The sequence below is a fragment of the Manacus vitellinus genome, unplaced genomic scaffold (assembly GCF_001715985.3).
Source record: "Manacus vitellinus isolate BGI_N305 unplaced genomic scaffold, ASM171598v3 scaffold_8_pilon, whole genome shotgun sequence".
NCBI classification, from domain to species: Eukaryota; Metazoa; Chordata; class Aves; order Passeriformes; family Pipridae; genus Manacus; species Manacus vitellinus.
In genome coordinates this window covers 26699357-26712438 of record NW_021940864.1, presented here as the reverse complement: position 1 = coordinate 26712438, position 13082 = coordinate 26699357, and the positions used below count along the sequence as shown (strand labels likewise).

Below are 13082 nucleotides of genomic sequence, written 5' to 3'. Positions count from 1 at the left end.
TCCAGGCTGATGTGAAGCACCTTGAAATAATGAAAACTACCTATTCCATTTGATTGAATCAGTAATAGCTCAATTTTACAAACAGAGGCAATTCTACAACAAGATAGATTTCTAGCCACCTGCCAAATCACAGTAGGAGACTTTATACTCGGCATTAAGTGAGGAAATTCTCTGGTAATTACTAGCAGGCAAGATTTGATTATTACAAGAAACACAACTGATAAAGGAAAATAATTCAAAACCATGAGGATGATACACTCCTAGGCAGAGAACACGGAGGTCTGCCTACAAAGCACAAAGTCTTCCTGCACTTGCAGGATCCATTACCTGCCCTCTCCCAACTTTAATCGTCTATCCTACTCTCACAAAGGCATTCTCTTTAGGTCTCCATTTGTATATTCAATCTCATGTTCTTTTGCCCTATAGAAGTGGAACAGAGTTAACAGTTTCTTATTTCCCCTAAAAAACCTTGGATAAAGGCTCTTCCCAGTTTGGTTTAAAACACCACACACCAGGCAGAAGCAGTTGGTTTTTCATGGAACAAGAAAGTTTCAACATCTCTATCAGGTAGAACTGCTGCAATTTCTGGCCAAAGACACCACATGTCTCCATCAACAGTGAAGAATTCATTTTTCTATTTTTATTTTTCAAAGGTAAGTAACCTAATAGAATGCTAGGTTTCCTACATGCTGTTCCTCACACTTTTGTACTCGGGGGCAACACTATCCTGCAGAATTTCTCCCACCCAACCTTGACAGCGCCACGCAATAAGCAAGATCAGGGAATTGATCCAACCTACAAATAACTTTGCCAACAACAAAAGTAACTCACAAGATCCCTGATCTGGTTCACTGAATGACCACAAACAGGCATATCAGTGTAACAGTGGGACATAGCAGGACAAAATCTCTTAATCCATCACAGTAGTCAAGAACAAAGAGTAGAAAAAAGGTGGGGTTATTTGCAAGTTTCCTCTGACTCTTGATGCTCTTTTAAATAGTATCAAAATGTACTTTAATCAAAAAAAGAAGTCTACTTAACACCTTTACCTTTAGATGTTCATGCATCATTTCATATTTCCTTTCTAATGGGTTATGGAAAGAGTGAAGAACAAAAACCAGCACATTGCCCAAACCAGACAGACAAAATAAAATGTTCCTTACTATTTTTGTACTGTTGATGTAAATCACAGCATACCTTAAGGTACTGTTAACTGCTCCCAGTTTGTTAGCTTGCTCACAGTCTTCCAATTCTTTGGAATTGTTTGCCACTTTTGAATACTGTAAGAAAGGTCATATTTAATATGTAAATTAATTACTTAAAATACTCTAAGAACAGGTGTTGTGAAAATTATTTCTAAGTTTAGCAGTGAATTGCTTGGTATCAGAGAAAATCCTCAGATTCTAGAAGCAGCAAGTAATTCTGAAACACTTCTTACTTCTATTTTTTTCTTCACTTAATTTCATCAGGCTGATTTCACTCATTATTTAACTACTACAGAAAGTTCAGCTAAAGATGTCAAAATTTTGTTTTGCTTTTTTTAAAAATTGAATTCTTTTATGTTATGAAACACCCTAAATGGAATGTTTCAGATAGTTATTCAGTCTCATAAAAGGACCTTGAAAGACAAGCAATGTCACACCTTGTATATTGCAAGTATAACCATACCTCATTTTATTTATCATTTCAGTAGGTATATTTACCAGTTTTGGCTATTTTACTCTCATGTTTCATTTAATCCAACTCATTGGCTTGCTTTCAATGTGCATAGGATTGGAAGAGAGGTTTTTCCCACTGAACTCAAATGTTGTGTATTTTAAAGAGACAATTTAAGTATTTAAGATGAACTTTGATTCTAAAGTATTTTTTAAAAAGTAATCCACTAAAATAGACTGACTTCTGGAACACTTCTAAGGAGAAAACTTAAAGAATTAAATATTAAATTCCATTACTCTACAATAATATGGTTATGTTAGCAGGGAATTTCAGTCTGTCAGTTTAAAGCTCAAAAAGTTCTGAAACTTAAAAGGTAGCAACAGTGTTCTCTTAAAAGATAAACTCAATTTCCCCTTTTTTGGTGTTTTTGGATAATAAATGATGATTTTTAAAAGAAAGAATAATCCATTTCTGAGGACAGACTTGTCAAGATGCCAGCAGCAAAGTACCACCCCAATACTTCTCAAAAAAAGAAAGGATTTAATTAAAACTGTTCATACGAGTAAGCAAGATGACTTGCTTTAAAAAATGCATTTGCCAGAACTAACACAAGAGATAACAGCAGAATCTACTGAAGACCAAAGAAGTGAAGGAGATTAAAAAACACCAAATAATTCAAACCTTGTCAGGGCCCTTGACCATAACAAATATTTACTCCAGAAGGAACTTCTCACTCAATTTTCCTGGTTTTGACAGATATGGGACCTCATTCTTTAACATCATATGGACGTTAAATGGAAAAATGTGAACAAGCAATGGATCTGACCTAGACTGAAACAGATACTGCTGATGAAATAACGTACTGAGATGCTGAAGTAAACATTCTGCATGTCTAGAGCTGCAAACCAATCCCTACCCTGAAGTGAAAAAAGGTTACTGCCAAGATTATACTCCTAAATTTAAGGTTTCAAATACAATGAACATTCAAGTCTCAAAATATGTTTCCAGCCTTCCCTATTCTCCTGTGTTTAACTGCAATAGCTATCAGTGCTCTGTGACCCCTGACAAGATCAGGACAAAGAATCTGTTCCTGCCAAGCAGGATCTCCTAAGAGCAGTTTCTGGAAAAAAAAACAGAAAAGAGAAGGGTAGGAAGCAAATTACTAAGTTAAATGCTGTAACCTCGAGTTACTGCATCCTGCTCCTTGCTTCAAAGATTTAAACAGCAGCTGTCATGATAGTTCTTTAACGTGTAGCCCCAAAATATGTGTTTACCCCTCAAATGAAACAGGACTATAGAAGGGGAAATTACTGTGTGCCCCTCCAGCACTATTTCAAAAAGCTAATGTTGGTGTGCAGAATTAAAAAGAGATCCTTTATTGCTAACTGCACTCCTATGGAGAAGCTGTGCAAGTGTAACCTTGGGTCTTTGCTGCTAGATGAGCTTTCAAAAGAACTGTTCTCTTTATTGCTCAGCAAACAAACAAACAAAAAGTTTACAAGCTCCTCTACATTAGAAGAGAAAGGCAATGGGAAACTGCACAGAAGCCACAGAAAACCACTCCACAGGATTCTACCCCAAGTATTTCTACTCAAGAGATTATAGCTCTCACTATTAAAAAGATGCCTTTGGTTGTTTTCATCTTTCCCAGGCAGACACTATCAGGATGAAAGAGGGAATGTGGACATGTATGTCCCCAGAGAAAAAAGACCCTTTTTTTTTTAACCCAATACCTTATGGATAAGCAACAAGACACAAAAGTTTCCAAAATGGGAAATTAGCACAGACTAGTAGCATAGTACTCGCATACTCCTTGAAACAAAACACTCCTACTAAGATGAATCTGACATTTCCTTAAAAGGATATTAAATCAGGTTGTCAACTTCTAATTGGCTCCAATAAAGAATTTTTAACTGAACCAAAAAAGTAAGAAAGTGGTGTAGATAAGACTTATGTCAGCCCTGATGACAATTTTCCTGCAGAAATACTTGCTTCTCCGACAGAAAATCAGCACATATTAGTGACTTCTACTGCAGATTGAAGGTGCAGAATCACCCAACGTTCAGTACTGTAGCTCATTGCAACAACCTGCAAAGCAACTCAAAGGAAACCACTGTAGCAAACACACCAGCAAATGACAGCTTCCCCAGGAAGCTTTCCATGTGGTGAAAGCAAAGCCTGCTGATTTTTCACTTCCTAAGTCCAATTTGATATGCTCATGTGAAGTATCTAAAGAACAGCATAATCCTTGGCTACTAATTAACAACTTACTTATGGCTCTCAAGATTAATCCATTATGCAGCTCAAATGCCTACTAGAAGAATCCTTTCTAAAACAGTCTTTAAAGTTTCACAATGCCTCTTTAGGAGGCATTATGGTATTCCAGGAGTCAGTTTCTCTACAATCAAGCTCGGGAGAGAAAAGAACCAATGAAAAAGAGAACTGGCAACAGATTATCCAGCTAAAACACATGATCTTCCTCTCCGAAACAGTGTCGACTTTCCAGAACAACTACTGCTGCTTGTGCTGAAATGGTGAATGACTGACATTTAAGTCATGTCAGTGAGAAAGATGTTTCTTCTCTGATTATCGGGAATCTTTAAATGAAGAGGTAGCATTTACATCAGAGTGAGTTAACAATATATGTATAAACAAGAGATGAGACTTCTCCTGAGCTAAAGCTTGAGCTGACTTGCCTGCACTGCTCAAGACAGCAGGACACACAAGTCACCAGTTCATGACATAGTATTCCTCTCAGCTATCTTTGATAACGTTTCCATGCACGAAGTCTAAACCTAATGCCAATGGTCATTTATGATATGATGAACTACACTCCGGCTGCCCAGTGAGGCAGAAAGCACTGGGGAGGGTGGAGGTAGGATAGTTAATCAGGACATGAGCCTACAAGACAGCTGAGGCACCCAACAGGAAGATCTGTCATTTGGGCACCATTATCCCATCAACTGTGTTTGGGATTTGGGGGTGGGGAAGGGTTATTTGTCTTTCTGCTCTGACCTCTCTTCCTAGGCATATATACCCCCTTTACTTTTTTGCCTTTGCTAAGATCATTTGGTGATCTAGGAAGGATGGCTTGGAGAAAAGCAAGCAAAAGCCAACAGCACGAACTGACTACTTGAGCTTGAACTGGCCACTTCGGCCTAAACTGTCTTTAAACTAATGACCAAATAATCTCTGGAGTAATGACCTCCTGAAAATTAGACATAGAAAAACTGCATGTAATTGTTTGGGTTCTTTTAATATTAGAGGTGATTATAGACAATTCTTAAAAAAGACTGCACTGCTACAGCATCTGTGCATCTTAGCCTATAGCTTTATAGAAGGTGGCCTGTACTCAGAAATGAATAAACAATTTTGCAACAGGCATTCTGTGGCCATGTACTGCTCTCCCTGGCCATGCTTTGATTCAGTCTGCACCAGCTCTCAAGCAATGACAGACTAAAAATGACATGACAGCACCAACTACATCAGAAACACTATTATACATATAGGTAAAAAGGTAAAGCCACATATAGGAACTGATCAGTTATCTTAAGTATTTGATCAGTATGCCAACACTGAAGGTTTGTACTAAAAAGTCACTCAGCTATTGTAATGTTAAGATTAAAAAAAAAAAAATCAGAAAGAACTCAGAAAATAAATAAGTACTTACTTTATTAGAGCTCCCAGCCTTAATTCCAACAGGTATTTTGCTCTAAAACCAAAAAATAAATCACAAGTTTTACACTGTTCATAGAAATGTTTATGCTTGATTAAAAACAACAAATTAAGCATCATCCTTATAGAGGTCAAAGCAAACTTTTTAAAAAATAATTAACTTTACCTTCTCAACATGTTATATCCCAAACAGTGCTAGAAGAGATTTATTCTTGAAGTTAGCCACTTGGTTCATAAGAGGACCATGACCTTAAAATACTTTGGTTGTATTTCTACTTTCGAAATGGCAAAGGATTTTGTCATTTTTACTTAAATTTAAGTTCTCATCAGTACATATTGTTAGTACAGTACTAGCCACCAGAAATTAGCAAACTTGTAGCCAAAAAACCTTTTTCTATTATATATTATTTGATCCATACCTCAGGACAAGGCTCTACATGACAATCTTTGATAGAACAATGGCCATCATCAGCCCAAAATGGACATGGTCTCTTCAGATTGACCTAAAAATACGAAAACAAAAGTTTATAACCAACACTTACATAAGGCAACTGCAGAAGAAAGAGGTCTCAGTATCAGGAAATCCTTTAAATTAAAGGAGAAGATACAAGGTAAAAGAGCTATATGTAATACTTTTTTGTGGGGGTTTGGTCAGTCAGTTAGTTACTTTTAATTACTCTCTCTCTGAGTACATAAGCTGAAGCTTGCTGCAGTGCAATTGTTAATGATAATGGTCTTCAGTGACTGAATACAAACGCGTGGTATATTAAACCACAAATTAAATCTCTAACCACTGAAGTTTACTAATTCAGATATGTGCTTGCATGATTTTGGATTTCAAGCAATGAAAACAGGTTATTATTTTAAAATGTTAAACAGATTCCTCAGTTAAAAAAAACCTAACAAGACATTTAGCAGACGGTACGACTTCTTAGGAGTGATGACAAATATCTTCTAGTTACAATTCAAACCATGTTAGCACAGATACAATAAAAGCTGAGATTTCAGGTTGCTTCCCCTCATTTCCTCTATTCAATCCAAAACCACTATCCCTAAGAAAAAAAATATAAAATTTTTTTGGTACTTGTTCACTCATCTTTTTTTTTAAATAAAGTGCAAAATAGTTTTGCATTCTACAGTAAGAGCTATTATATAAAACTTTTCCCTCCCACCTATTTCTACCGGAAAAAAGAAGACCAGCTAAATTACAACTATCTTCAAAGTAAACTCTCGCAATAAAAAACACTTACATACTGAGAAAGATACAAGTAGGCAGTCACTGCTTTTACACAGAGGAATATCGTAAATAGAAGAACACTGCTGTATAAGCTGCAGATTAATTCAGAAAGAACACATGCAAATCAAGATATACTAGTCCCAGAATGACTGAAGAGCACTAAAAACCAGCAGACCCACAAACTGAGCTTGTATAGCACTTGTACTTTAATCAATACCAATCATGCACTGACTACGTAGAACATCCTTCCACTTTCTTCAAGGTCTGAAGCATTGAGTTTCATTATTATAATTTAGAGTATTACTCAGTAGTTTTCACAGATTAAAAGATAGATTCTTTATCATGAGGCTCCCATAGTTTATGTGTTTTAATGTATAAAACTAAAAAGACAAAAATTTTTATTCTTTTATTTCTTTCATTGAGAAGTATGCTACTATCTAGAAACCACCTAGCACAATTTCTGAAAGAGTTTATAAAGGAAGTTTTATCTGGCCTTTAAATAAAAACTATCCATTCAGTATTATACATTAAGATCTGAGATCTTTTATGGCTACTGAACTAGTAACACCATAGGAATACTATTGTGACCGTAGTTACAAAAGTTCACAATCCAAGTTCCTACTACAAATTCAATTACTTGAGGGTAGGAGTGTTTTCACTCCAGAGCAAGTATATTTCCCCTATGCTGTAGTTGACCTAGATGGTCATTGCCTACCTCCACAATTTCCACATCCATTCTGTGCAGGGATGTTAAAAAAAACGTTGCTTATTCAGACAGGAAGGAGTGAAGAACATTCTGACTTAATTACTCAGTTGGCTTGTAAAACATAAACTCTTCCCTGTCACAACTGGAAGGACTAAGGGAAGTGTGGTGATGAGTGGACTGCACACTTGTAGCTGCCAAGCTATTAGGAAGATCAGTATAAAAGATGAGGCAGGATGGTAACACACCATTAGAGTATGAACTGCAGAACTGCTGTTGAAATAAAGATTAGCTCTAAATTTGCAGGATGAAATTACTTTGTATGAAACCTTGCATACTTGTTGCTCCTCTTCAAGTACTTTGTTTTCTATCTTGCTGTTGCCTCTGGACAATCTAATTACCACTACTGTGTCATGTATTAGTACTGAAGTTGCACATATCTTGTTTCTCCCACAAAGCAAATTTAGAACTATATCATGTAGCAAGAGATTCAGGATGCAGATACACATCACTGCTTGCTCAGAATAGAAAGGGAAGAGTCTAGTACTTTCTTCTCCTTCCTCAAATTCCTAACCCCATCTTGCATGACGTTAATACTTGTGTGATTCCAGACCAGCTAGATAACTTCCTGCACCCTGAGAAGAAAAAAACCCCAAACCCAACAAAAAAAACCCCAACAAAAACCCCTATCAAATGACAAATCTAAACATCCAAACTAAAAATCTACCAGGTTAAAGAGATGCATTGGCCTAACCAAAAGATAAAAGTAGGGAAGGGGCAGAATGGTCTGTCCTAGAGGAGTGTAACCTTCTTTTTCCAGGGACAGGCAACCATCTCATTAGCTCAGCCAAAATACCACCTCACTCTCACATTAAGCATATCTGAAAAGAAAAATATCAGGCTTCCAATCTTCTTTTGCACATCATATTCTAATACAGAGGAAAAAAAACGTTTAAAGTAATAAAAAAGTGATATAACATACTAATTGAAAGTGGAAGAGTTCTACCTACTTTTCAAAAGAATAACAGTTCTCTAGATAGCAAACACTAAAATCAGAACTAAGACAGCAATTTAAAAGGAAATCATAGCAATATTTCCATTTCAAATTACACACATTTCTTAGAAGACAAGTACTGCATGCTGTCAGAAAGTTGCTAATATATGATCCTTTTCTAGATGCAGCAGTACAAAGGCACTATCTTTAAAATTACCATTTATCAGTTGAATGAAAGCAGTCATGATTTACTGTCACTAACTCCAGGATTAACACAGCAAAGGAGACTTATTATCAACATTTGTTTTGTATCTTGCTGTTGCCTCTGGACAATCTAATTACCACTACTATGTCATGTACCTGTTACAACCAAATTAAAGAGCTGTGGGTTTCTTACAGACAGCTTAACGTAAGCAAGTTGATTTGATATATAATCCTTCCTATATTTTCTGAATTTTATTTAAAATATTCAGGAAAATACCATTATAATTGTACCTTGTAATATCTGAAGTAATCACGTTCTTGTAGTTTCTGTATTTTGGGGAAGATCTTGAAAGTATTGAAGTCATCAATGCTTTCTATGTCACATAAACAATCATCTAGGACTCCTGTGAGCTGTTGAAACAATACACAAAAATGTTTTAATATAGAAATAGAATATTAATTACAGGAAAACCCTCTAAAGAGAAAAAATACGGCAGTTGAAAGAAATACTAGTGAAATGTAGTTCCATGGCAAATATTTTATTTCTTATCATTAAAATGCTCAATAACATACCTTACACACTCAGAAAATAAGACCTTAACACTTTTTTGAGCTTAAGTCCATCTCCAAATGCAATGCTGAATCAATGTTAGCCAGATTAATAACTGCAGCCCTGAAATTGTTGACAGTTTCTGTACTTTCTGTAGAATGAGCAACGAGACTTTCCAAACTATGAACACGTGGTATATTAGCAGAGTTGTATACCAAGTATTCTTCTACAAAATGCTCATGAGTTGAATAGCCTAAAAAAACCCTTACAGTCACACACTGTCATCTTTATACTTCTCAAAGTATAAGAACACCTCATCTAGTTTCTTTAGAGGCATGGGGAAAAGGGGTATAGGTACTTCTGTGCCCACGAAATTTGTAACTTCATAGTTAAATTCTACAAACGAATCCTAGGAAAACCAGGTGCAGGGATCTATACCATAATGCTGTAAATCTATTATGAAACTTAGTCTGAACTTCCCAGGTCTCATCCCTCTTCTTGTGCCAGGACAGCAAGCTGGTTTCAAGGTACTGCACTAGGTTAAGACCAACTCTATGAAAGGCAGCACACAAAAGTGTAGAAGTGCTACTGCCAACACACAAGGGCAAGGCAGAACTGTGCATGTAGCAGAGGACAGGCCCAACTAACTTTGAAGACTAGGCTACAGCAGCGCTTTTGCCGAGACCCTGAGAGTGTCTTACTGAAAGATGGAAACACTGAAAGTGTGATTCTATGAACACTTGTATGATAAATTTCAATAAATCTAAACTAACTGCTCCCAAGTACAGTTTCTTAAACTGCTACATACATGTTTGAAAGGCCTTTCATACATGAGTTTAAAGGCTTTAGACCACTTCTAATGAAATGAAACCAAACACTGCTGTTTACTGCTACTATTCTTCAGCCAGGCAGGAAATTCACTGACATCTATGATGGCCTAGAAAGCATTTAATATAGGAACGCCCACACATCTTATATCTTGCATGGGATTAGAAGAACTTTTGACTATTAAAAGGTTATGTGTAAAAGGAGACAAATATTTTGTAGCTTATTTTTTCCTCCACAGATTTCACATAGATGAGATTATGAAATCATCTAATCTGTTTTATGCATGATAAATCACTCCAGTACTTTACAGAACAGATACCCTTATATAATCAAGCTTGATGTAAAGGAGCCACTAGAAACCAAACTGTAGGCTTCTGCTCTTTTATGAAGCCTAAAGGAGGCCTGGAAAATGGATTTCCCCTAACCCTCTGTGAGAATAGAGGCGAGGGTATGGCAATAAAACACATAAGTGGAAAATTCACCTTATGTAGATCCTATTTTTCCTGAGGCGCTAAATAGGCTGTCACAATTCTGTAGAGTGATATGGCAATGAAGTAAAACTAATTTAAGGAAAGTTACTTTACCCAAAAGTTTCCATGCTGTTATGCTTGCCTTGTTAGTGTTATCTAACTTCAAACCTGGGCAAACAACTATGAAAGAGCCAATGTGCAATTACAGGTTTTTCACAAAGCCAAGAATGCTCACAGCCCACATGACTGCCAACTTCAAAGTTAGGACACAAAACATGTTATTATTGATACTCACAGAAATAAAACCCCCATGTATTTTAATCTATTCATTAAAAATTTCAAATTTTCTTATTGATTGCACACAGGCAGAAACCTGTAAAGCTATGGCCTTTACATGTAACACCATACCACAAAACAAACAGCAGAACATTTCATTACAATATATAAAGGCAAAAAGATAATTCTCAACATTTTGCTCAAATAACACTAAACTGCATAGATAGGATGATACGAGAAATTTTCTTTGGACTCAGAAGATAAAGGGTAGGAAACTATTTTGACAACCAGCTCATGACCAGCTTACAAAAATAATTTTACCATCTATGCAAAACAGAAAATGCTTTTTCAGGAGGAAAACGTCCCAGATAAACATGTAGTAGTTACACTCAGTGTCGAATACCCATGGAAAAAATAAAAAGCTGTAGCCTTTTTTATTCAACTAAGATCTCAATCCAAAGAATGTCTCTAAAAATGCGGTACAGTTTACTTAGATCAATGAAGTTTAAGAAAGGAACCCTCCCCAAAAACTAGAACTAGTCTAAGAAATTACGAAGAGAAAAATTAATTCAGAGTAACAAGTGCAAGCAAACTAAATTCTCCATTTTTTTTCCTCACAACGTTTTCATAACTGGAACAGTTAGCTCCTTGTATATATAAAATAGCAAAATCAATGTTTCCTTGAAAAGCATACTCTAAAATTAAACTATGCTATATCTGTACCAAACCACAATTTATTAAATAGTTTCACAGCACATATGAAGCACCAATACTGCACAAAAGTAGAATCAGTTCATAGCACAGTAATACAACAGCAACACAGCCTTCAAGTACTCCAGTCAGAGGGTTTCTTTATTAGTCCAGGTATTGTCTCCAGTGCTCTCACTCGTGTGAGATGGAACACTCTAAGAACATGCAGAAAATTGTTTTGTTTTTGTCAACACCTGGATCTTCCAGTGAATTGTTTTTTTTCCAACTGGAGACATCAAAATAAGAACAGTGTACTACACAGTTAAAATCATATATTGCAAGACCTACTTTGTTATTCACACAATTGGTATGTTGCCTTTTTTAAACTGAACTGCACTAGTTAACTTAGTCCACAAACATAGACCCAACTGTACTGTGACCTATCACAACTTTTATTACAATGGACAATTACCAAGATTTCTTTTCATCTTTTAATTACTTTGAACTCTACTATAAATTCTAAAACCACTAACCTGCTATAATTTGTATTCAAGAAGTCACCTGACATTGAGTAGCTGCTGGTTTGTTTTTTTTTTACATTTCCAATATGCTTATCAAAGTATTTCCAGATATTGTCAAACCTAGTTTAGTTCTTGAACAAGTACCAGAGCTATACTGGAGACATAAAACTTCTTATTCTCTCCAAGATAAATCAACCTTTCAGAAGAAAAAGCCAATGTCCAGCCCACATCAATTTTTCCCTATGAAATCTGGAAAGAGAAATGCATTCAGCACTTCAACATTAAGAAAAACCTGAATAAATTCATATATTAAGAAGCAGTCTATTCACACAAACAACCGTATTAGTGTTAACAGGTTGTTGTCCTTTAATTGCTTCAACAATTAGAAGACCACCTGGGACATCTTGTTTTGTTTCTTAAATGTTTTACTTACCATAGCTGCAGAATGTGAGAAAAGCTTTAGGTAACCTGACTTGGAGAACTAATGGCTAGCTTATCTTTTTCCTGTGCAAGTCAAACTTCGAATACAATATGCTAACAATTTTATGAAATAGCAACAACTCATCTCTCTGCCAAACATCACAAGAAAAATGTGCCAATTTATGAATGGCTTCTTTGAGAATTCCAATTCCTTAACATTTAGTCACACTAAAATAGCTACTAAAGTAATGGGTTTTTAAACCTGAAACAACCTCAACTTACAATAAAAAAAGGGCAATTCAGAGGACAAACTTTGTTCCACATGGACGTTGTATTCCTCTATAAACTCACTCTGATGTCTTTGGCCAAGCTAAAAGCCTTTCCCACTTGACACCAGCTTTTCATTTCAGTCACAGTCATGCAGCTGATAAATAGCAAACTCCCAACTACAGACGCTTGCCCTCCTGAAGCTGTGAAGGCAGCTTATAGAAAGAAGGAGCGTTCTCACCCTTCTCTGCAATGTGGGCAGACAGACACGACCTAAGCACAAGCCAAGTCCGGGCACTGGCATCACCATTCGAACATATGGTTTCTCATGGACTTCATCAGGACACCCAAGTTTCTGCCTGAAGTCAACGGCACGATCCCACCTAGAGCTCCTCGGCACAACATCCCACTGACTGGTGCTTTCTGTGCTTCCCAGGTCAACCAACTTCTCCCCGGAGACAGGAGGCACCGGCCCCAGGCTGGATGCCGGCCGCAGGGGATGGAAAGGGAAGGACGTGGGCTACAGACTTCAGCGAGAGATACCCGACTTCTCCACGGGGAGGCTGCACAAGACACGGCCCGGAGCTACCC

General features: G+C 36.6%; 1 protein-coding gene across 1 annotated transcript in view; it reads right to left on the bottom strand.

Annotated features, from left to right (window-relative positions):
• The window catches only part of ERO1B (endoplasmic reticulum oxidoreductase 1 beta), a 37184-nt gene that overhangs the window by 16338 nt on the left and 7764 nt on the right, over window positions 1-13082 (bottom strand). The window contains exons 2-5 of the mRNA XM_029965127.1: window positions 8761-8880; window positions 5751-5834; window positions 5327-5368; window positions 1198-1280 (exon numbers count right to left, since the gene is read on the bottom strand). Of these exons, the coding sequence (XP_029820987.1) occupies window positions 1198-1280; window positions 5327-5368; window positions 5751-5834; window positions 8761-8880 (329 nt within the window). The remainder of the gene's footprint in view (window positions 1-1197; window positions 1281-5326; window positions 5369-5750; window positions 5835-8760; window positions 8881-13082) is intronic.